The sequence below is a fragment of the Pectinophora gossypiella genome, chromosome Z, assembly GCF_024362695.1.
Source record: "Pectinophora gossypiella chromosome Z, ilPecGoss1.1, whole genome shotgun sequence".
In the NCBI taxonomy this organism is placed as follows: Eukaryota; Metazoa; Arthropoda; class Insecta; order Lepidoptera; family Gelechiidae; genus Pectinophora; species Pectinophora gossypiella.
In genome coordinates this window covers 16,789,428-16,814,776 of record NC_065433.1, presented here as the reverse complement: position 1 = coordinate 16,814,776, position 25,349 = coordinate 16,789,428, and the positions used below count along the sequence as shown (strand labels likewise).

The following is a 25,349-nucleotide window of genomic DNA, read 5'->3' as shown; positions in this document are numbered from 1 at the left end:
TATAAGTTAGGAAAATCAAAACAAAGATTACTGTAAAAAGTACCTTATATGACAACTACAATAATTTATTTACACGTTATTCAGAGTTAATTAAACTAATTGAATACTGTAGACAACAGCACGTTACAGTAAAAGCTCATGCAAGCTTCAATGGTTTTTGTTAAGTCGAGAAAAATAATGTCAAAATATAAAATATTTGCTATCTGTTAAGCGGCATCTGGAAAAAAAAAAAACTGGGCAACCTAATGTAGAGCAGCATTAGGCTGGTATAGATACCCGGTAGTTCGGTCACTCTTACAGTTCTTTTTTCGTCAGATCTAGAAGCTAGAATTAAATTAAGGGTAACATTCTGAACAAAAAATACAGAAGATACATACGACATCGCAAGTTTTCTAAGTTTTTAGTTTTACAGATGAAAATCCATTTTGAACGTTTATATTACGAGCGCAAAGAAAAATAAAGAAGATGGAATGGAGAACGATCGAAAATAATGATAGCAAGCCACGAACACATCAGCCGGAGGGGGGCACCAACCTGTGCGCACGTCGGCGGCTGCATCGACATTAGACCTTTTTGCGAAGAGACGAGAGGAGGTGCTAGAGTTACCGGTAGCACCGGCGGCAGTAGGGGTGTCAGAGTTGGACTCGAGCTCCCCTCGTCATGTAGCTGAGTTCAACACCACCAACATTATTGTAACTAACAACCCGACTATTTACTATCTCGCGGAATTTATAAAAGGCCATGTAAATGTAACGTGCAACTAATGCCAGAGTGTTTCTCTAGATCTTGAAAGTCTGCCAAAATGTTAAAGTTGAGTTTGTTAGCTGCATTGTGTACAATACATGTGCATAAAATCAGCTACGACATTCCTTTTAGATAAGATTCCTACTATTATGCACCTAGTAGAAGTAGTTATACTACGAATGCACGTCATTTAGGTGTAGGAATGTGCAGTGTTAGTGATTAGTGCGGCGGCGCGTACCTACTCTAAAAAATGTGCCATCTAAAAAAGTAGTATATCGAATTCATTCTTTATTGTTTCAAACTTATAACGTTTGAAGCTTTTATGGTACTGACCATGTTTATTTTCATATTGTATGAGCTTGTATTCGAAACTGACATTCTAAAAAGCTTACAGGTATATAGGATTTAGTGAAACAAATTATGTGTTAGTCAATTTACGCTAATAATGAACAACATTACGTGAAGCGGTGTGTCCGTGGCACATTACAGTATTACATTCGCTTTATAGTAAGTTATGATAAACAATTATGTACTTACCATTTGCACATTCGGAGTTGACAAGATAGGCTGCGAAGGTATAGGTACTGTAGAAAAAGCAATATGCGGAGAAGGTGGATTGATACCTTCGATGACTAGCTCTTTGGTGACAAGAGATTGTCGGAGTAGAGGCAAACTTTTCTGAAATAGGAAAATCGATATGAATTTATATTATAATCTAATATATTAAAAGTTCTATGTTAATTGTATTGTTGCCAACCTTCAAGAAGCCGATGAGACAGGGCTGCGGACTGGCGTTCAGCAAACGTTCAAGTCTGTCACAAAACTCCTCGGGCTCTACCTGAGCGTCGATCAGCTCTTGTATGAGATTCCGTACATTCCTCTCTACCGACTTCGGTTCCTTGCTAGATAAGTCCAACAGGTTGGCCAAAAAGTTTCTGCATTTCTCTTTCGTATTGTCCGATGGTTTCTGTAGGGAAAGAGCAATAATTATTAGGTTTAACTGTATTCTGAAGGTCTCCTTCATGTTATTATTTAGTCATACTTTTAGAACATCAGACATGGAAGATCCTAGATGATGTTAATCGAAGTTGCTACATTTAAAAACGTGGATTATAAAAAAAAAGAGAATGTATTCCCATTCTCGCTAAGCTGAGCCAAATTCAACCTACTACAGTTATTTCCCATTTTGTACTTTGAATTGGTGAAAGCATTTGAATAATGATATGCGTACTTACTTGGGTAGTAACCGTCGGCGCTTGCGGCGGAGGAGTGCCAGATCCGGAGGCAGCGATCACGGGCGCGGCGATGGGCCCCGGCGGCATCTGCTGCTGCATCTGCCCCGGAGCCGCCACGCTCGTCGACACCGTGGCCACGCCCGGGTGCTGTGTCAAACACCACAAACATGTAGGTACTCAAGGCAGTCTCCTTTGACAATTGCGCATGCTTACAACTATAAATGGAGTGCTTAATCAAAAATCTGTAATAAAATTTTACTTCAAACTTCGCCAATGACGCTCTTTATTTGGGAATGTTTTACTTCAAAAGATTAGTTTAATACTAATATGTATTACAATAATTAAAGGGAATGTTAGAATATATTAAGTAAAACTTCTCATTTTTGAAAATCACTTGGAGCTGTGCGCCTTTTGCACTACATAAGAATGCTAATCGTTCCAATTTTCCTTTTAAGAGTCCCTTAAAAATTCTTGAATGTGTGAATTTAATTTATCAGTTAGTTTCACCGTCTAATCTACGAATAAATTAGTAACAAAGAGGTTGGACTGTTACATTAGAATCTTACCTTGTTAATACAACATGCACCTCCACCATTTTTACATGCATGATTGACCACTTGAAACTGGACAAACGAAATATGCTACTATGTGTCAATAGAAGCTTTGTAAATGTGAATATAGTGTAGATCAGGCGTGTCGGTTGTCCAATTTCAGGGTCTGCGGGTGAGCAGCGGCGTGGTGCCTACTTACTGCCGGCACGGTCGACAGCCGGATGGTCTGAGCCTGTGGCGCCGTGAGCGTGTTGGCCGCAGGCGCGGGGCCCACCCTCAGGAGTTGGTATTGACCATTCTCAGTCTTTAACAACAAATGACCCGGCTGCCCTGGTTGTAGAGTCTGAAGAGTTTGCAGCGTTATCTAAAAATGAACGCCTAGTTTCAATTTAACTAAACTCACACAGTTTAATTTGTGAATACTTGTTTTAATTCAAAAAAATCTCAGAATCCAATCGTTCTAAAGCAGGTCATTTGTTAGATACACACATAGTGGAGGTTGGTTAAAAATGATAATGATTTGTGCAACAAATACGCAAGTACGTATATACAGAAAATAAAACTGTTGCTCAGTCCTATCCTAAAACAGGAAACCTCTTTTATATTATTCCACAGGAAACCTATTTTATGTAACAGACAGATCAGATACCTAGGAATTATTAGTGTAGTAGGATATAATAACGTGTTATATATTTTTAACTCCACTGCATCTCTGGTAGGCTCATTGTTACATTTTCAAAGAGTAATTATATAATTTTTAATAGTTGGTATGAAAAGCTTTACAAGCACATTATGAAGTCAAAGTAAATAACCTGCGCTTGTGGTTAACTGTTAGATATAACCATGTTATACTTAGGACAATCCAAGGAAAGGAGTAGAGTGGCGCTCCGCCAAAGTATTTGCACATCTGTGCAATTATAGTTATTTAAGTAATATTTAGTCCTTTATTGATTATCCTCCCCTTGAGTTTAGTGTGTATTCCCGTCATAAATATTCTATGTATATTGTTTGTGTATTTTTTATTATATATTTAAGCAAGTATATATGTGTAAAAGTATTTATAATTCTACTACACTCCAAAATCTAAAAAAGAATGTCCAATATGGATAGTTATAAATGTGGCGGGTTTTGAAGCACTATTTCATGCATTTCCAGCATAAATATGTCAATCTAACAATTGTCTTTATTTTTAGGAAATTACTGGTCAATCTAACAATTGTCTTTATGCTGGAAATGCATGGATTAGTGCTTCAAAACCTGCCACATTTATAACTATCCATATTGGACATTGAATAGTCTCTGCAAAATAATCTAAATCTATTTACCGATTAAATTGTATTTGCTTAGTTTTTCTTTCAGTACCTTGACATTGGTAGAATCCTAAACGTTGCAGCCATAAATAATAATAAGTGAAGGGAGTAAATAACCTGTGGAAACAATGCTATGGCTACCCATCATCAATAAACGTGGTGAATCGTTGTACCTACACACTGAACTGAGGACGATTGCTTAGACGGGACCAACTGCTTTAACGTGCCCTCTGAAGGACGGAATCACCTTTTTTTCGGTCAATCAGGCGATTTCAGCTTGCACTGTCCTAAACAGGAATCGAACCCAGACAATAAGCTCAACCACTGCACCACGGAGACTGTTTCTAAACTAAAACACGTATCAGCTGTTATTACAGGTCACAGTGCCTTCAACAAACATCTGTTCACACTAGGTGTCACAGACAGCCCCCTGTGCCGAGCCTGCATGCAGGTGGAGGAGTCGCCAACTAAAGGGCTAGGCACCTTGGCTTGACGGGGCCTACCCGAGGATGTCAGCAATATGAGAGGACTGTTAGATTTCCTTGGGGAATTAGGCTGGCTGGAGTAATATAGCCTTTTTAAGGTATCACGCAAAATAGGCGCTCAGATGTCGAGTTGCGGAAAATGGTCATATTGACCACCAATACCAAAAAGTCGATTTTTGATCATCGCGTTTGTTTAACTTTTGCCCAGGACTAGACAAAATAGGTATGCAACCAAGGACATTATTATAACACAACTAAGGATGGGATCTTACCTATATCACTTCTATTTATTTTGATGAGAATAATAATGGGTAGAAGATATAGGTAATTGTGCCTGGGTATAAGAATTTTAGTTTATTTATATTATTTTAATTAAATCAGTCCTAATAATATAAACAACACTATTCTCAATATAATGAATTCAAGAGCAATGGAAGAACTACAAATTCGAAAAAAATGCTTAATAAATAACCTCACATTTTTGGTATATTTTTTTAATATTTCTTAGTGTTGCATGTGTGTTAGTATAATAGAGTTCATTATGTATTCATCTTTCAGATCCTGGAATTCTAATCAATCTTAGTTCAATAGCTTCTTAGCTCAGTACATAGCTCTCTGTAGTTTTGCAAGAATATGTAAGAAAGATCAATCGGCAAATAATACAATTGGCGGCGAGCTACTGAGAGAAAGAATTGCTGAAGAAGTTACCTCTTTTAAATTGCTTGCTCAAAAACTACTCAATGCTATCAGTAATGGTGTTAGCTGACATGGTGACCAAAAATTGACATTGACACAGTCGTCTAGTTATTTCAAAGAAGAGAAAGTGCAGATTTTTATTTCAGTTTTGCATTATTTGACTTTTTTTTTAATTTATTTAAATGAAAAACCATTTAGAAGGGACCGATTAGGGGTTCTTGGGAGGGAACGATTTAGAAGGGTGAGAAACATTAGAAATTACATATAATTAAAAGATTTTGATGACTGCTTTCAAGCTTGTTTAGGCATATTAATATTGCTTATCTCTGTAATTACTTAATTACTTTCTTAATGAAAGTAATATTTCACCATTCAACCACTGACAATTTGCTGATAATGTTAATGACCTATTATTTATTATACTACATTTTTCAAAGAGCAAAGGATGAAGTTACACATAATATATTTCAGATTTTATTAGGTATACTGTAACATTTATATTTGTGTTATAAAAACCTCAGAAAAGATAAATATCACTTTGTTTCTGCACTTGAAATATGTAAGCATTGATGGTATAGAATGACAGTTATTTATGTATAATGTTAATATATTTATTAGTTACTTCCAGTTTCCTGTTTTTTTTTTGCCATACTACATGAGTCCAGCTTATAAATGAAAGGTGATCATGGTTGTCGATAAGCCAGACATACAACATGAAATATTCAACAAAATGCAATATTGTGTTAAATGTGTGCAACAAGATTTCAACACTGCTGGGTAGTTAGTTCACATGGAGGGGCCATGATAGTTTTATTTAATATCAAAAAAATGCATTTACTTAAAAGGTAGGATGGTAGGTAGGTGTCATGATTTTCCATTCCAATGTTTATAACATTCCTCAGAAGCACTGTAGAAATATTTTTACTACTTGTGTAAGTTATTTGTGGCAGAATGGTTGAAAACCTAAATAATATTGTACTCTCACAAACATGAGTTTGTGAGAAAGAAAAAAAAAAAGAAAGACGAAAGGCGAAGAAAGTTATTGGAAAAAATATTTCTACAATAATTCTGAACAGTAGCAATGACACCAGAAGGGGAATTTATAAAGAAATGCCCGAGCGTGTAAAAGTGTAACATTAAAGTTGTTACACTTTTATGCACATGCTTAACTATAAAGTTTTGATACATAAATGTATGGATATATCACTGCTGATTAGGTACTTTGTTGCATAGATTTTTTATATACACCAGCATTAGTAATCATGTAATTTGAGGGCTCACTTTAGTAATTATGCTCATTACATTAGTAATCACATACCTACATAACAAAATTACAATATTAGACTTATTTATTTCTTTTATTATGTTCATGAACATTTCCAATAAAGTACAAACTTGAACAAAATCATGTATATGAGCCTTCAAACAAGTACTAGTACACAACTATAGTTAAGTGATGTATCAAAGAAGTAGATGAGATGTGCTGAATGGTGCCTGTACAGAGAATAACAAAAGAACAACTTACTCCTGGTGTAGCAGGTCGGGCTCCAACCACTTGAGGTGTTCCAATGACCACTCTAGGGGAAACTGTAGCCACAGATTTCTGTGCACCCACTGGTGGAGCACCAGGGCGCATATTCAATATTTGGACATTAGGAATTATAGTAGGTTGTGCTGAGCCCAGATTCTGTGTGGTCACCACCACATTCTGTCCTCCTGGCTTATTGAGAGTCATAACATTGGGTATAGAGGTTGGCATACTAGAGTTCACTGTCATAGGCACTGTTACCATCCCAGGCTGCATACCAACTTGGCCAGATGTCGTGCCTTGTTTTATCACTAAAGGCGGTTGCATGGTAATTAATTTGTTTGTCGATTGTGGTACTACTATTTGGTTCTGTGATGTTAAACCAATACAGCCGTTGCCTATAGACTGAGTGGGAAATGTCACACAGTTTGGGTTAGATAAATTTTGAGTCTGCGAGTATATAACTTTAAGTTGTTCGTTAGAATTGCCAAGATTTCCACTTAAACTTTGCGAAATTGCAGATTGCACAGACCCTGGCACATTATACGATACATTGGTCGCTCCACTGTTTGAAGACTGAAAGTTTGCACTCTCTATTACACTGCTAATTTGGTCCGTGTTGTATTTTTGTACACCAATAATAGAATTTCCACTAGACGTTATATTGCCAAGATGACTCGGAATTACATTCACTATATTGTTTTGTGACGATACGGAAGAGACTGAGGTAACTAACTGGTTTTCAAGAGATCCAACGATAGCACTGACTGCGTTCTCGTCGACATCTGTAGACAAAGCTTGCTCTAAAAACTCGGCTGACGCCATTTTATACAAGTAGGTGTAAGTAGGGGTAGGGGTAGTAGGATATGGGCCAGTGTTGCTATATTATTGTATTGATGTTTGTAGTTATAATCGGTTTTAGGTAGTCATCATAGTCATAGACAAAATAGAGACGAGTAAAGAGATGGGCAATGGGTAAATTTCCATTTTGTGAAAAATTTGCCAGAATCGGCACGATGTATAAAATTCATGTGATCGACATATTTGATTAATTTCTTTTACGGCTTTCTAGCAAAAAATCTTGTCCTAGTTTTCTTTTCTACCACTATGGTTTCGACTTTTCATTTTTGTCAATAACCACCTAGAATTAAAGGAGTCGCTAAGTAAAGATACGTGTTTTTATTTTGATGTACAGTCTCGATTTCTGTCCTGGGACACGAGTCTCCACGCACTAGAAATAAAAACGTGGCTACGAAGTTACGATGTTTCGTCACTTGATGTAGTTTGAAGCGTTTATAGAGCAAAACGACGGATCGATTTTGATTAGATTACAACGACACTCCGACTCGGACATGTCTGTATTTAATTTCTGCTCGGGACTTTGGTTTCCTAATGTATACGAGGCTTTACGCTGCTGATGCTGATAATTACTCTTTTATATGTCTATGGATAAGGCTGTATGGCCATAGTTCCCTTTGCCTTACCCTTCGGGGAAAACCAAAACAAAAATGTCTATGGATAAGGCTTTCTGGCGGGAACGGGAACGGGATACGGGACAGTTACCTACTTTCTTTCTTCATTGAAAAATCTTACCCTTCGGGGAAAACCAAAACAAAAAAATGTCTATGGATGACATGTCGTGCGAGTTTGGTGTTTGGTGCATAAACCAAAGAACAAGGTCTTTGGCATAAACTTATACAATAGGTACGTTTCTATAACAAACCCGCTACGCGAGTACAAAAGACATTACGACGATAGTATATTTATCTCTTTTTAACTTATGACGGCTCATATGAGTGCGAAAGACAAAACCTATGTTTTTCTTTCTTAAATACGCTCCGTCTATTAACTTTAGTTATTGTTCTGAGGTTCTGAGGTCTATTCTATACTTGGTCTTTGCTTTTTACCGACTTCTCTATGTCTATGATTTGGTGACGTTTCCTGACATTGAACTGCATACATACGTGTCGCTTGTCCTATGCCTTGCGGGACATTTGTACCGGCTTTATCTTTATACACAGTGAAAACGAGGCACGAGGGTAATATAATAAAAAAAAGTCCGTGCGTTAGATCTTCGCGCCATTTACATCTGTCACAAAAATGAGAATCTCGTCTCGTCTCATTTTACTTTCATATATGGTTTATTTTTGCTTTAATTAATTCTTAAATTCGTCTGCATAGTTGAAGTTTAACCAAATTCGTATTCTGCTAGCTTATTTTAAAATAAAATGCATGTTCGGGTGAGAGTGTTTGGTAAACCGGACAATATTGTCGTAGTTGATTCTAAACTAACGAAAATCGAACATTTTCGTCGTATAATCAAAGATAAGTTCAAAGTCGACATAAAATTGCAGCGATTATTCTATGGCGGAAAACTGGTAAGTATATTTTAGTTTCAATATATTTTATTAACATGAAAGATTATAGGTACTTACATTTATAAGTTATTCTCTCAATACAAAAGATTCGGATCGAATGCGTCGAGTAATGTAAACCATTCATTGTAGTAGGTACCCATAATAGCATGCTGAGATCTTGACAAAGGAAAGTTATAAGTGATGGATATCCTTGAAAGCTATAATTACATAATTATGCTTCCTAGTCATTTCATCAACTTGTGAATTTATAATTATTTGCCATCTTTTCTTGAAAAATGTAGTATATGTGTTCAGAATCTGTTTTTATATACATCCAGGTGTTAGTTTATCCCCCTCTTCTCTGCAGACTTCGTTTTCATAAAATGATAATGCTTTAATCATTTCTAGAAAAAAACTCATTCCTCAAATGTTATTAAAGCCCCTATTGTTAGGGTGCCTGCTTTGTTCTTCATTTGAATTTAAGAGTATTGTGAGTCAATTAACATTTGTAATTCATAAGTACCAATTAGATAATTGCAATACATCATAACTAGGATATTTTTGCCGTGACTGATAGGTTTTTTAGATAAATATGTTTCTTCCAAGCATTTTATGTGTACCACAACAGAGTCAAAAAACTCCACAATGGAACAAATAAAATACTTTAATCATGGCAAACATCTTATATTGTTGAAATAATGAGTGAAAATATTCTTCTGCTATTTTTCTAATCCTTTTGTCCCCTGTTGGGATGAACTTTTATCCCCTGCTGTGTGTGCATTTCAGTTAGAAGATGGGTATACATTCCATGATTATAATATAAAACTCAATGATGTGATACAACTAATGGTAAGAGCCCAACCAGAGAATACCTCAGTGGAAGAAACCAAGACCTCCGATAACCAAAGTGAAGATAAGGATAGCCCCAATGAAGGGAAGAAAATTGAATATAAAGGTATATTATAACATTTGTATGGGATTTACATTGTACAAATTAGTACGGCATGATTGATAATTAATAAATTTTATTGACAGATGCGAAAAGCTCATCATATGTAGTTGGTGATCTTATTGATGTGAAAGACAAAGAGCAAGGTGCATGGTTTGAAGGCAAAATTGTTAGAATTGTTCATGATCCAGATGTACCAGCAACAGATCTTAATGGGTCTTTTTCTAATGATAATGGCTTAGAAAGTACAAAGGATGGCTCGGGCAAAGAGAGTGATTCAGAAAACACACCTCCAGTGGCAGCCCTTGAAGAAGAAAGTCAAAAGTCAAAAAAGAAAGGCATAGCAAGATATTTCGCAAAAGCTTCAAATGGGAAAAAGAAACAAGAGCAAGATAATTATCCGCAGATTAAAGAAACAATAAAAAACTCAGATGAAATGCTATTGTATAAAGTTCAACATGATGCAGAGTATGTTTTAAAAAAAATAATGTCTTGTTGCTAGTTTTGCGTGGATTTTCATAGATAACAAACAATGTTTTTTTAAGCATTTAATTCATAAATTAATAGTAGACTTGTTATCTTTCAGCGAAGAAGACTCTAATATTTATTGCAAGATGAATGAAATTAGACCTCGAGCACGACATACTGTTGATGTGAAGGATTTAAAAGTGGGACAGAAAGTTATGATCAACCATAACACAGAACAGCCACTAGAAAAAGGCTATTGGTCTGTAGTTTTATTATTTTATGCTAACCTTTTTTTGTGCACTCACTTCAAGGCTTTGGGCCTGTTTTCTTCCTTTTTTGTCCGATTAAAACCTCAAACAGAAAGATATTTTATTGGAATTTTCTTTAATCTTATTACAAATATGTTTACAGGTATGACTTCACAGTTCAAGAAATTAAGAAACTTCGGACAAGTTATGAGCTAATTGGCACTCTGTACCTCGGTCTTGACTCCATTCCACAGAATGAAACTGTCGTTAAACTACATGATAAGATATTTGCTATTGAAGAAGTTGTACCATTAGATAAAAGGACCAAAGAATATGAGATGATGATGGTTACGCAACCTGAAAAAAGTATGGGTTATTTATTCATATCCATATATTTACCATACATTTTGATTTATATTGATTGATAATTTTATAATAGATATTTTGCTGTATAAAATAAGGTATTTGAAATGTGTTGGTTACATAAATTTTATTTTTACAGGATCTGCACCATTGAATTGTTTGACATGTCGTGATGATGAAGAAGCGCCATGTAAAGATTGTGGTTGTTACTTGTGCTTGGGAAAAGAAAATCCTGAAAAGGTAAATGATTAATACAATATGTGATGTGCATCTTCAAAACAAGAAGAAGTATGTATGTGCTGTGTGTTATTATCAATATTAACAATTGTTGTCATTTTTAGATTGTGCTCTGTGATGAATGTAATAATGGCTACCACATGCACTGCCTGAATCCGCCCCTCAAAGAGCTACCAGAGGAAGACTGGTATTGTCCTTCATGTAAGAGGGATCCTAATGATGTAATTGCTCCGGGTGCCGCTAAGCAGACTAAAAAAACATCTACAAAAAGTAATAGAGACTGGGGTAGAGGCATGGCATGTGTCGGTAAGTTCATTTGCCTATATATTTTTATTATCATTATCATCAATTTAAGGGCCATGCTCTTGTCAGTGTAACATTTTCCATTCCAGTCTAAAAAAGGCCAATTCCTTGACTTCCCTATAAAAAACGACGTTAACCTTTTCTTTAATCTGTTCCATGTAAGCTCTTCTTGGTCTTCCCCTTCCTCTCTTCCCTTCTAGCTTTCCTTCTATGATGTTTTTAATAAATTCGTCGTGTCTTATTAGGTGTCCAATCATCTTGCCTCTTCTGTCCTCGTAGTAGCACTTCCTCATTTGTAACTCTTTCTGTCCAACTTATTCTTTCCATCCTCCTCCAACACCACATTTCAAAGGCCTCGAGTCTCTCTCTGTCCTTCTGTGTCAGTGTCCAAGTTTCACATCCATAGAGGGCTATACTCCATACGATTTTAGAAGCCTGCAAATAGTGTTATATCTGCTTCTGGTGTAATAATCTTTGTGATGTTGCAGGTAAAACAAAGACATGTGCGATGCCGCCGAATCATTTTGGGCCTATTCCCGGCATTGAAGTTGGCATGTGCTGGAGATTCCGTATTCAGGTAAGCGAGTCTGGTTGCTTTGAACGTACGTAATAATTAATTACAATTATATTACTAATCATGGTAAAAGCCCTGCTGACGCCTCCTAATGTTAAGTTATACCAGTCATTTTCTTATTAGAAGGTGTGATATAGTTATTAGATGGTGCGTATGGTCACAAGTACTAATATGTATACACATTGCAACCATGTCACATTAACTTTTTTGACAAATTAAACCGTAATCCTCATTAAATGTCAAATATTATAGTGCGACAGGGTTCTAAAGTGGGTACATGATATTGCTCATGACTGTACTGGAATCAGCACCGTTATGCTTTTACAGTGTATTTTTTTTTTTTATTTATTTTGTTCAAAACACTACAAATTATTTATTTATATAGTATAAGACGCTTATCTAAAAGCCTGAATAAGGCTTATGCGAGAAGCGAATGAAAATTGCTCCCTCGTTACAATAATATCGTAACATTACGTTACATCTTTAGAACCCAAGTATAAATTAATATGATATCTAATTTCTTTTTCTTTAAAAGCTATCGGAGACTGGTGTGCACAGGCCCCCTGTCTCAGGCATACACGGGCGCGACGTGGAAGGAGCTTATAGCATTGTCCTTTCAGGTAAATTGGCTATATAAAGATTGGAGAATAGTTTAACATTTTTATGTATATACATACATACATACATAAACTCACGCCCGTAATCCCTAATGGGGTGGGCAGAGCCACAAGTAATCAAAGACAACTTGCAGCCACTGTTGATACGAAGTCCAAAGATGGATATTTTATGTATATACCTATTCAAATTTTAGTTTTAATTTCCTATTTTAAATAGCAATATTCCCAATATTCTTATCCAGGAGGATACGAAGACGACGTCGACTATGGCAATGAGTTTACATACACTGGTAGTGGTGGACGAGACTTATCTGGTAACAAAAGAACTGCAGAACAATCATGTGATCAGACTTTGACTAGAGAAAATAAGTAAGTTTGTATTTATGTTTTATACATGTAATTTAAAAGAAAGTATTATTGTGGGTGGGTACATTATAATTAATGTTATTAGGGCACTGGCGCGCAATTGTGCTGTGAAAGAGATAAGCGAATCAGGAGGTGACGCTGGTGAGAACTGGAAAAATGGGAAGCCTGTTCGCGTAGTGCGTTCTTACAAGATGTTGAAACATTTCCCCAAATATGCACCTAAAGAAGGAATCCGGTGAGTTCACCTTTGCATTTCATAGTGCACACAGTGATCAACAGGACAAGTTTTCTTTAGACCGTCCGCACGGATGCCATGTAGGATGCCATGCATTATTTAACCATCTGTTTTTCTGTGATACTTCAGCCCTTTTGATGTGAATCTGTGATATGTAAGTTAGATAAATCATTCATTATTAAATAAAATCCTATTGATGTTTCAAAATCAAAAAAGTATAATATTTTTGTTTATGACATTGGCGCCTATTTGGAACAAAACTTAATTATAGTTTGTCAGATCTTAAATTACCGTCATCCTTCACTAACAATACGTGCAACAAAGAGATGGAGCAAGTTTTAGTCCTGTCTGATTAAGTTATAATTAAGTTGGTCGTAGCCCGAATCGACCTTATCGATTAAAACTTTGACCACAGGTATGACGGCATTTACAAAGTAGTAAAGTATTATCCTGAAAAAGGATTATCTGGTTTTCGAGTATGGAAGTACCTGTTAAAAAGGGATGACCCTAGTCCAGCACCCTGGGAATCTGGTGCAAAGAAATATGATATAATTGTAAGTAACAAACTTTATACAAAACACAAATCTTATTGTTATTAAAAAAAACCCCTCTTTTTCTTTTTTATTTCTTTTTAAACTTATTTAAATGTTACTGTTGTTTTTGTTGTTGCTTTTTTCCGGTTATTTTTTGTGCTGTTGTTATTTTTCCATTGTTTTTTATTACTTTACTAACCTAAGAGACATTTGTTTGTTATGTTTGACAGTATCCTGATGGTTATTTGGAAGCGGAAGCCGAGAAGAAAGCCCTAAAAGAGAAAAAAGGCAAAAACCCCAAGGGCGGTAAGAAACGGGCGCTTCGAGAAAGCAATCAGTCCACGGAGTCGGACGGCGAGGCCTCTCCACCCGGGAAGAAACTGAAGACAATGACTAACGAGTCAGAACCTAAGAAAAAGGGGAAAGGTCAGTAAATATATTGTAACTTATTGGTCATGGTGCAGAAGGGTTAAACAGACCACATCCAAGCAATTCATTTAAAAAATCAATTTGCGCATATGAAAGTAAGTCGCAATGCAAACAAATGTTAAATAGCAATATTGCCTTTTTAGATGAATTGCTTTGATGTGGCCCTTTTAACCCCCCTGCACCAGGAATGCAGTAGGAGAATATAACGGAACAGATGACGGGATATCCTACTAAGACACGTACAGTCATGAGCAATATCATGTACCACCTTTACAACCCTGTCGCACTATCATATTTGACATTTTGAGGCTTATGGTTTAATTTCTCAAAAAAGTTAATGTGACATGGTTTCAAAGTGTGTACTATTGTACCTGCATTTATGTTTATTTGAATTATATAGTTCAACTCATTGAATCTGTGGAATATTTTTACTTTTTTGTAGCATCGAAGAGGAGCAGTATAAATGAAAGTCCGAACGTCAAGATTCCAAGCATGTTTACACCGAAAAAGACCGCTAAAAAGTCTGTGGACGCGGCAGAGAGTGTTCTCAGTGCAGAAGAAACTGAAGCTGTAAAGGCAGACAAACTGAACACGAAACTTTGGGAGGAGTGTTTGGAAATTTGCAAGGGTAATGGGAAGAAGGTAAAGTAATGAAAAAATAAGATTTTGCTTTTATGTTTTAGCGTCCTATGCCTATGATAGATATGAAGAACAGTATTATGTCATGTCTCCAGCCTTTCTGTTTCTGTTCAGGAGTTCGTTGAGCACGTGACGCAGGTGTTTCTCTGCATCATTTGTCAGGAAGTGGCCGTCAACCCTGTGACCACGCCCTGTTTACACAACTTCTGTATGGTTAGTATACTGTTAATGATATACATCACATGAAGAATTTTATGTTTGTCTGGCAGTCAAGATTATAAAGCGAAGATGGCCAGTAATTTTAATCCCTAAATGTAATAGACATATTTTGATATTAACGAAACTGTTAAGAATTTATCAGCCTATTTATCAGTACATGCAATATGCTAACGGACTTGTTTTGGTTAATCCAGTTACCAATTTCCGATTTGAATAGTACCTCAATAGCCATAAAGGACAATGAGAACATTCCAGGCTACGTTCCCTAAAAAATATATACATGGCGCTGTACAAAGTTGCCTTCGTATGCATGTTTTATCTTTTGTTTTTGGGTATAAATGATGACCCTTGTTGTTATACCCGGGCACAACACATCTTCCACCCATATTTGTGCTATATCTGATCCAAATATCAAGCAACAATTATTTTTATAGATGCCTCTGCCATTACATTACATTTTTGAGTAATTTAGTACCCGAGCAATGAGAAAATAGGCAATTATCACGTTGAATGTGTACAGCGCATCTATATTTTTTTGGGGTAAGTCACCTGGAAAGTCTTCATTGTACGTTATCTAAGTAGCCGCAAGTAATCCAAATAATTATTATACCATCTTACTCACTGACTGACCAAATTTGGTATTGCTAGACGATGAAAGAAAGAATAGTAATTTTATTATTTTTTTGCAGGCGTGTCTCAAGCTTGCTTTTAAATCTACTGGCGCACAGACTTGTCCATGCTGTCGTAAGAATCTTTCTAAGTATGAGCCGGAACAGAATGAGCGCCTGAAGACCGCTCTCCGGTCCATCATGGCTGGTTACGACGCAGGCAAGAAGTAGATTTGGCCACCACTGTAGACAGTTGAACGGATAGATTCTAGTTACTGGCTGCGATTATTCATTCCTCAATCATGTAGTTAGATTGTAAACTGTGCTGTGCGAATCGAAGATAAATATTGAAGTATTATTTTTAAGCTTGGAAGTTGGATACTCCATTGATTTTTTAAAGTTACTTGACCTGATCTGTCGTAGTGTAGTTTTAAGATAATTTGCCATTTATTATGCCTAATTTTATATTTTCTCTATTTGTTGTGTCGGTGAATAGATACAATGAAGGCTATCATTTTGTCTTGCATCTGCCATGCCTTTAGGAAGGGTTAATATCGGATTCATAGGAATTTATTTTTGAAAACTATCTTACAGTAAATGTTATGCCACACTCTATTTGAAAGTATAAAGGTGAGTCTATTTGTCACCATTTATTAAATTTTCATTTTGCAGATATGCGTATAAGAAAGTTATGCAATATGAGTCTAGTGTAAAGCCAGACCAAAAATATAAAAAAAAATCGTCAATGATAACACCCGCTACACAGATTACAAATGTAAACTACGCCAGTGCCCTCATGACAGGTTTTTTTTATATATCTGGTACAGCTTTAATGGGGATAAAAACTAGAAGCTCAAAAGTAGGCGGCAGCACTGTTGAGAGCTACTGAATTATGATAATTCTCCATACTGTCCATCTAAAATTCGTGATAAATTGCTATAAAAGCAACATGGAATGTATCCCGTAAAGCAGCCAGTTTGAAAAAGGCAGTTTCGATTGAAAATAAGTTTTCTTCTTTCCGACACTATTATTTTGCAGATAAACTCCGAGCAAAGAGATATAGTGTAAAAATATAACCAAACAATACGTTTGTTTACTCAAATCACACTCAAATATTATGGGGAACTGTCATAATTTAAGAATACTCAACAGTAGCCACATCTGATGGGAGAAATAGGCAGACTTTAGCTTCATCTATGCATTTAAAATAATGTAATTTTTACAGAATTATTGTTAAGCATTGAAATAAGTGATACAACCGCTGTGCAATGCGAAATTGATGAATGACACGATCTTACGCAGGAGTAGCCATAGAATTGGTACTCTGGAGTAAAGGACAACTATTAGCCCTCGTTACAATTTTACAATATTGTTTGCGTTTATACCTACAGTTTTTAATTAATCGAAGTTAAGATTTTTTATTCGTTAGTTATTTTTAGTTCATTTTAAATTATGCTATCTATTCCAAGTAGGTGGTTAATATTCTCAGTACAAAATAAGGTAAGCGTAGGTTAGTGAATTAATCATGTAATATGATATGCATGTGAATATGTACTGCGATTATGATGACTTTATACATCTTTTTATTAACTCACTACTTAATACCTTTTTAATCCCTTTTTTAAGCAAGTACGTATAAATGTGTGGTTACCGATTGACTTGGTTGATTTGATTAGAAAATAAATTTGTTTATATAAATAAAGTGTTTTAAATGGTAACCTTCTATAAGCTGTGCGTTAAATTATCTGGTTGTTCGTCGTGTGTTACATAATAAACTTGTAGGGATCGTGGATGAGAAAATAAAACACAACATTCTGTGGGTTCAAATTTATTTGTGTTGGGTTCAACCCTAAGGACTCAAACACACGGCATAGAGGAAAGATTTAAATACAAGTAGGATAGTCAACAACAATATTGACAATTGTCGTTTGAACGGGAAACGCCGCGCGGATAGCACTCGCGCGCTGTTCGCAACTTTGATACGACTCCGTGTGGTTGAGTCTCCGACTTCTCTCTGAGCACAATATCACTGACGTGCGGATCACATCATATACTAAATAGTTAACCAAAATAGGCCCTAATAAATATATTATTAACTATCAACATCACAGATTAATTCCATAATAAAACCATGACCGGACAAAGGATCTTGAGCAAATTGGGTGTCCACCAGAAGAGAAATTTGATATACATCCAATGATACATTTAAAACAAGGAGAAATAAGATCTATCTTTGAATCCCGGGAAAATAGAATGGGATCCTAATAGAAGTGAAATCATTTTATTTCTTTCTGTTGGTTAAGCTCCCAATTACCATCGTAAAATGCCCATCATCTTTTATATTCAATAAATATTATTTCCAAATATGTGTATTGAGCGATAATAATTACATTATTAAACGTGCTGCCTATGACATGATTTCATCACAGTATCTGCGAGTTCACGTGGTTTTTATATAAATATGTGAGACAGAACTGTTTTATTTTTTTTAACCAATGTTATAATACCGCCTATGACTATTAGGAATGAATAAACATCAAATGTATAATCCAGTCATATTGCTCAACAAAATATTTACTCTGTAACAATTTTCGCGAGGTGAAAGTATGTATGTTTTATCTTTGTACACATTTACATGTACAAATATATCGATTTTAATCAGTGATAAATGTACACAATTATATTCTTTGATTCTATAACTTTTGTAAATAAAACTACGTCTCTGATTGTACTTAGAATTAACTTACTCTATCAAAATGCCACGCTTCACTTGACATAGAATCTCACTGTCGTAGGATACTAGCATTAATACTAATACAGGCAGATAGGAGTGCACGCCATGTCAGAGCCTGGGTGATATATTCTCAGTTACATTTGTACTTATCGACTTATTCAATAGGCTTCTATAATTAAATTATCATTTAAAATCTTGCTTTTCATGGCCATCTCTTTACTTCACATAGTACGTCACATACTGCCTGCTGCCACTGGCACATTCGTCATTCGTTATTAAATATATTTTTCTTTACCTATTATAATTAATCTATGTACAACGCGTTTTTGTCATTTATGACATTTTAAGGAACTACGTGATTGTTATAATATAAACCATACTGCAATTTAACGAACATATTAAATTAAACCAAACAATTGATTCATATATGTCTATGTCTCCTAATGGTCTGTTTAACAATATATAATTTGCAGCGACTATAATTCTAAACAAGGCAACAATCTTAACAATTAAAATATATTAAAATTAATCAAGTTAAAATAATTATTCTAGTTATCTTATTTATTATTGTATATTAGTAATGGAAAAAATCTAATAAAATTCTAAATAACCGACCAAGCGCGTGTCGGACACGCATTAATAAGGCTCCGTAGCAGTTACCATGGTGTATCTACCGATATAGGAGACAGCTGTAGAAAATATTAAAGTTTAGTTTACTAAAAGATTTGAATTAATTGTATAGTGATGTAGGTAATTTCAATTAATTGAATAGTGTATAGAAATGCTTAAGATAGTTAAGTCTCCTAATCGCATCCCACTTTAGATAGAGTTATCGACACTTCTGCTACATTAAACATATTGGAAATGTGAACTCCTATACCAAATAAAAAAGAATTCTTTATCACTAATACATACACTTTTAAACAAGTATATGGAATGACTATTCACATTAAATTAAATCGTAAAATTATAGCAGCAACGTAGAAAAATGATAATAATAATAATAAAAATACGAATAACAAAATAATAAGTGTGTTTCATAAGAATGTAAACTAGAGAAATAATGCAACAGTAGAGAATGCATAAAAGGGATTGCCATTAGGGTTAGCAGCTGCTACGGAACCCTGGAAGCATCTACATTTTCCTACGCGTATGTGTACTATTTTTATGCCACGGACGGTTCTATCGTAATGGCACTCATATTTACGCTAGTAGTAATGTTCCACTCACTTCAACACGTGTTATCACCGTTCAGGGAAATGATGTTGTGTTGAGAATACTCGCTTCCGTACTGGAAAATGTGGAATTTGTAAGAGATTCCGGAGCATGTGCTGAGAACTTGATGATAATGCCTTCGAGAGACGTCCAAGTCCCGACGACGAGCCCCAGTGCACCGAACAACACAACGATGGCATTCTTGATGATCATGCGGATCCTTTCCGAGTCGGATACGTAGTACCAGTAGGTGCAGCTTTGTATGAAAGCGGGGAAAGCCAAGCCCAGGGCGGATAAGCAGAGGGCTCCGAATAGAGATATGAACAGATCCAACTCCGGCACTGCAGCCGCGATACCAACTGGAAGTATGCAACGAGAAAATATATTAAAGCACTTGTGACAAACACAGTACCGAACTACCAACAACAGCTAATATGCGTCCCATTATTGGACACTTGCGTCCCCTCGATTACACATTAGGCGGTACGGAACATATTTCGCCTGCTCCACTGCGGGCAGATAAATAACATTCAGACAGATCCACAGAAAAGATCGTTCCGAAATTGACCCCGACGGGATTCGAACCCAGAACAAATATTGTGTGGTGGTTAAGGTGTATAATCGCTAACTACACCACCGTCCCGCAGCCAATTAAATATAAAATTAACGTAAAGATTAGCTAGAGTAAGTAAATGAAAGGAAACTTACATGTAACTAAAACGATCGCGGTCCTGAGCATGTACTCCCATATGACCCGACGTTTGCTGTTCAGCAGTCGGATGCCGATGTACTCGTTCCACAAGATATCGATGGCGACATAACACGCTAACCCGTGGGTGATGAATATAGCGAACGCCAGCAGGCATTGCACCACGCTAGCCAATCTGGATAACAAGGCAAGTAATTACACAATTATGAAGTCACAAATTGTTTCTTTCGGAAGATATTTCAGAACGGGTCAAGGGCTAGACTTTATTGATAGCTTTAAAATAACACATCCACGAACCAGAACAGATGCACGAATAATTAAAACTTACATTTCTGTATTAGATGGCAAATTGAGAGTGATACTGCCTTTAGCATCATTTCCGTACTGTAGGTAGCCGAAAAGTCCCATGCCAACATAAAGGATGATGATGCTAATCATAGCACGGTTAAGAACACCGAATTTGCCTACAAAGTCCTTCGGTGTCTTCATTTCATTTTCCAAGGGCAAAATCTGTAAACAAAGAAAAAAATCAGAAAAAAGTTGTAACAATAACAAATAACGTAGGCAATGTAGAAAGAAAGTTTGAAAATCACTCACCACTCCGATAGCTTCCAACGCAAACAGGACGGTTCCAAAGAATAATGGGAAGTTGGCCAGTTCTCCAGCCGGCGCTTTGCCTTCTAACGTTGGCACGTCTCGGAATATATAATACAGGATGATGCCAAAACTAACAATTGTGATAGCATTAGCGATCGCGGAGAATGGCGCCAAGTACTTCAAGTCTCGCACCCAGTTGATCAACACTAGCGGCAGAAGGATACAGCACATCACTTGAAATACGGTCACCTCTAGTCCAAAATATTTGGTCAGTACGTATTCAATGTTATCCGATACAAAAACGACGTATACGCAGCATGTTCCTATTTGGTATATAAGTAGGAACGAGTTCACCACATGTCTGGAACAATAAATAACATTGTTACAAATCACATCTATCATCTATTGAAGTACAACCTCTTGTACTAAGTATTGTTCTAGTGTTCGTTTTAATGAAGTACCTAGAGAGAAACTAAACTACAAACAAAAACGTGAGTATGATTACAATAAGACAGAAAACGTGGCACTATTATTTTGACATGAAATATCAGATATATTACTCTGAGGTAGCTCCGAGGGTATTATAGCTAGAATATACACATTGGCCCCGATTCCTGCAGACACCGCCTAATTTTATTTTAAGGTTTAAGGTTTAAGATACTTTATTTCTCAAAAGAATACATTTGATTCGCTTACTGAGAAACAATCAATTTCATAATATAGTAGTTTAAACAACATTGGAATTAGACTAAGGTAGGTAGGTACTTAAATAACATTCCGAGACTTACTATACTAATTAGTAGGTAGGTATCTGTGTTCCATATGCGTCGACACTTTAATTGTTCCATCCACCAGCAACACAAGATTCACACTACGATTAAAACCATTAATAATGTTTAAGAATGTGGGCTTTTAATGCCTTTTTAAAGATATTTAGAGTTTTAGTATTTTTAATCTCAGTGGGTAGATGGTTATAAAGCTGCACTCCTTCGTAAACTACACTTTTTTTTCCATAATTTGTCCTTGGTCGTCCAGTGCAAAGAAAACTAGCCCGTCTCATAATACGCTTTTGTACAGTTACTTTTTTTGTGAAGGTAAGTTGCGAATGTAGGTCTTTATTTATTATTTTTCTTATTAGTAGGCAGGTATTGTATGTATAGGTTTGTTTGACATTCATTATATGTGTCGTTTTATAAATTTTCTTTGTGGGAGTTAAACGTTTAAAGTTAAAAAGTATTTTTATGAGTTTATTTTGAGACCTCTGTAGGTTTATCTGATTAGTTTTCGCGGCCGACCCCCATAGTTCAATTAGGTAGTCAATGTGCGGTTTGACGAGTGAGTTGTAGATGGTATATTTTACTAGGCGCGGTAGGCAACGTGTAGCTCCGTATAGGACTCCAGTTAAAGATGACAATTTTGACTTCAATTTTTTTAAGTGTGGTTTCCAAGTAAGTTGACTATCTAAAATTAAGCCAAGGTATTTTTCTTGATGTTTTTCATTAAGGACGTCACCATTTATTGTTAAGGGTTTGAAACTAGCAATTTTTTTATTGATTGCGGAGAATATAATGTACGTTGATTTAGCCGTGTTGATTGTTAGCAAATTATTTTGGAAATAAGCATTAAGTTTATTTAAATCATTTTGAGCAGATTCCACTATAGCATGAACGTCGCTGCCGAAGTAGAACAAGCACGTGTCGTCCGCATATAGCGTAAGCTGTCCCCTCAATCCGATTTCGTGTATATCATTGATATATATTAAGAATAGAAGGGGCCCTAAAACAGATCCTTGGGGGACGCCACATGTTACGGGTTTCAAAGAGCTTTGGTTTTGTTCAATTTTCACAACTTGTAAACGGTTTTCTAGATATGTTTATATGTATATCTAGATATGTATATCCGTCGAAAAGGAAAGGGACGGATGATTCACAGCTCTTAATTTTAGGAAGAATGAGTGAATGAATGAATAACCCGGGCGAATCAAAAGGCACGTCGCTGGTATGCAATCCGTTTGACGTGCTGTCTACTTAACTGTGTGGGGTTATTGACGGATGTAAAATTTTTATGCTTGTCGATTACCCGTCCCTTTCCTTTTCGGCGGATAAGAAAATGACAGATATAACTTAAAATAAAATTAGATGGTATTTACAGGAATTAGCACCATTATATGTCCAATTGAAGTATTTTGCTATTTGCATAATATAATTAGACTTTACGTCAAGAGGTAAGTACTTACGCAGCATACGGCGCGCACGCTTTGCACCAATCAGGGCCTTCAGAGAGTGCCGCTTCAGCGACTCCCGTGTAGGTGAGCGAGGGTACTTTCCGCCGCTTGCACAGCACGTAGCAGGAGTCGATGAGCACGTGGATACAGTACGTACAGAGCACGCCGATGACTATAGTCCCGATAGTGCCCACGACGTATCCAGCGTTGGCGAATGCTTTAGGCATGGCCAATATGCCCGTTCCTAAACTACCTTTTAGAAGGTGGAGTAGAGTCTCTGTGTTCCTGCAATAAAAAAAAAAACTAAATGACTCCAACATCCACTTATTACCCGACATGTAGGTATGTATGACTAGCAAGACGAATATCACTATAATCAACTATAGAAGGCAATTATTGTTGATTGGAGACTAATTGGCTTATACTCTAATACCGCTCTATTTATTTTATTTTTTATACAATGATAGTTGTTGGATGTATATTACATAATGATTTTATCACGCGGAGCGCTAATTTGTAGTATACCTAACTATGATCTATAATATCTCGTAATGGGTAATCTGGAATCCACTTTGGGAGTGGATAAACTGTGATCTACGTGTTTGTCAATCCCCAATAAATCGTTCTGGTTTGTTACTTTAAAATATATATACTTAGTGCTAAAAATCTGATGCGATAAGTGATTATATTAGTTTTAAGTTTACGCGGTTAATTATCATAATTAAAACACATAATAACGGGTTCTTACCGCGTTTGAAGCAGGGATATGAGACTCTCGATATTTCGACACTGTTGCAAGTGCCATGATCACGGGATGACCCCCTCCCTGCTTTAAACGCGGTAAGAACCTGTTATTATGTGTTTTAATTATGATTATATATATTAGATCTAAACATATAAGAGTATTTTTTGATTAGTTGTGGCTCTACCCACCCTGTTAGGGCTCACCCCGTTGAACGTGAGTATGTGTGTCGTGTTGGAAATATCAGAAAAGTGTTAAAATTGTTCAATCAGTCTATCTATAGAACGCCGTCAGCAAATTCAGTAGGTGCAAGAGGATAATGATGAGGTGTTGTTGTGTTTTCCGCTTACTACGTCCGGAAGTATAGTGAGGAAGTGATCTGCATATGTTAGAAGGTTAAAAATGCAGTGACTCACAGTTACCTAACTACCTCCTACTCGTCCGTCATTCGTTTTACAATAAATTCGACGAGCGACTTCATTGTATCGATCAGCGCTAGGAATACAGCCAGATTAATAATGCAAAGGGAAGATTACTCTTTATTTAAGTAAGTAGGTAGTCGTTACGGAAGCCATGTCAGGGGCCTTTCGCGGTTCATCAGTAACCCTGACACCTTAATGTGGGTGGTAATTCACCTCACAGCGCACACGACAGAAGAGAACTTTAAAAATGTCATTATTATCACAGGAACCTTAACATTTTCTAGGCTTGGAAATTATTGAATTAAGTTCTGTTAGTTTACAATAATTTGTAAATTAAATAAAGTTAAAGTTTATATCGCAACACAGCTGTTCCACTATTCGCATCAAGTCCTGTAAAGCAAAGTGGAATAAATTCTTCATGTACTCCCATTTGTAAGTGGGACAACTAACTACCATAACTAACCTATTCTAAAGTAATTAAATTTAAACTAGAACATTTAAAAATAGAGAAGAAAATGCAATTTATTGAAGGTGTAACATTTGACAAAGCTGAATCGCTGACATCCGATTTCTTATTATTATATCGAGGGCTTCGTTCAATAGACGCAATGAATGCTTTCTATGTAGATAAACGTCGTACGTCTATTGGTCGAAGTCTTCCATATAGCTCGATCAGCGCGCGGCGCGGAATCCGTGCCGGGGCGCCAAAATGTTTTTATTTTTCCTATACCTACGTTATATTTAGTTCTTAACTATAAAAAAAATAAATTAGAATTACCTAGTTGTCAATTTAAAAAAATAAGGAATATTCAGGAGTTGATGGATGATATAGAGCGCGGCAGTGTTATTCAGCCTTTCGTAGTTTTATGTCGCTGCTGTGCTAATACTACCTATTAACACACACATATACTAAATGAAAGAACAAAATACTAAATCTAGTTATACTTAAATCATTACACATAATTTTTACGGCCATAGCTCCCAATAAACAACTGGTAGTTACTTTTAGTAT

The 25,349-nt window shown here is 36.1% G+C and overlaps 3 protein-coding genes across 4 annotated transcripts in view; 1 reads left to right on the top strand and 2 right to left on the bottom strand.

Annotated features, from left to right (window-relative positions):
* The window catches only part of LOC126379908 (transcription initiation factor TFIID subunit 4), a 58,183-nt gene extending 50,690 nt beyond the window's left edge, over positions 1 to 7,493 (bottom strand). The window contains exons 1-6 of one of the 2 annotated variants that reach the window (XM_050028916.1): positions 6,547 to 7,493; positions 2,730 to 2,894; positions 1,980 to 2,126; positions 1,502 to 1,711; positions 1,282 to 1,422; positions 535 to 666 (exon numbers count right to left, since the gene is read on the bottom strand). In XM_050028916.1, the coding sequence (XP_049884873.1) occupies positions 535 to 666; positions 1,282 to 1,422; positions 1,502 to 1,711; positions 1,980 to 2,126; positions 2,730 to 2,894; positions 6,547 to 7,374 (1,623 nt within the window). In that variant the 5' untranslated portion in view covers positions 7,375 to 7,493. The remainder of the gene's footprint in view (positions 1 to 534; positions 667 to 1,281; positions 1,423 to 1,501; positions 1,712 to 1,979; positions 2,127 to 2,729; positions 2,895 to 6,546) is intronic. The other variant, XM_050028917.1, reaches the window with a different exon arrangement.
* Positions 7,494 to 8,558: 1,065 nt separating this feature from the next.
* LOC126380031 (E3 ubiquitin-protein ligase UHRF1-like) lies at positions 8,559 to 17,359 on the top strand. The gene is made up of 16 exons (XM_050029134.1): positions 8,559 to 8,927; positions 9,693 to 9,861; positions 9,942 to 10,323; positions 10,442 to 10,582; positions 10,735 to 10,937; positions 11,074 to 11,174; positions 11,276 to 11,477; positions 11,963 to 12,051; positions 12,584 to 12,668; positions 12,908 to 13,034; positions 13,117 to 13,266; positions 13,682 to 13,820; positions 14,030 to 14,225; positions 14,671 to 14,870; positions 14,982 to 15,080; positions 15,776 to 17,359. The coding sequence occupies exons 1-16, from the start codon at positions 8,778 to 8,780 to the stop codon at positions 15,923 to 15,925; spliced, it is 2,583 nt and encodes an 860-aa protein (XP_049885091.1). The 5' UTR covers positions 8,559 to 8,777; the 3' UTR covers positions 15,926 to 17,359.
* A 147-nt stretch (positions 17,360 to 17,506) lies between these two features.
* Positions 17,507 to 25,349, bottom strand: part of LOC126380032 (proton-coupled amino acid transporter-like protein CG1139) — a 28,729-nt gene continuing 20,886 nt past the window's right edge. Inside the window, exons 4-8 of the mRNA XM_050029135.1 lie at positions 23,186 to 23,458; positions 20,950 to 21,310; positions 20,681 to 20,862; positions 20,352 to 20,527; positions 17,507 to 20,002 (exon numbers count right to left, since the gene is read on the bottom strand). Of these exons, the coding sequence (XP_049885092.1) occupies positions 19,680 to 20,002; positions 20,352 to 20,527; positions 20,681 to 20,862; positions 20,950 to 21,310; positions 23,186 to 23,458 (1,315 nt within the window). The 3' untranslated portion in view covers positions 17,507 to 19,679. The remainder of the gene's footprint in view (positions 20,003 to 20,351; positions 20,528 to 20,680; positions 20,863 to 20,949; positions 21,311 to 23,185; positions 23,459 to 25,349) is intronic.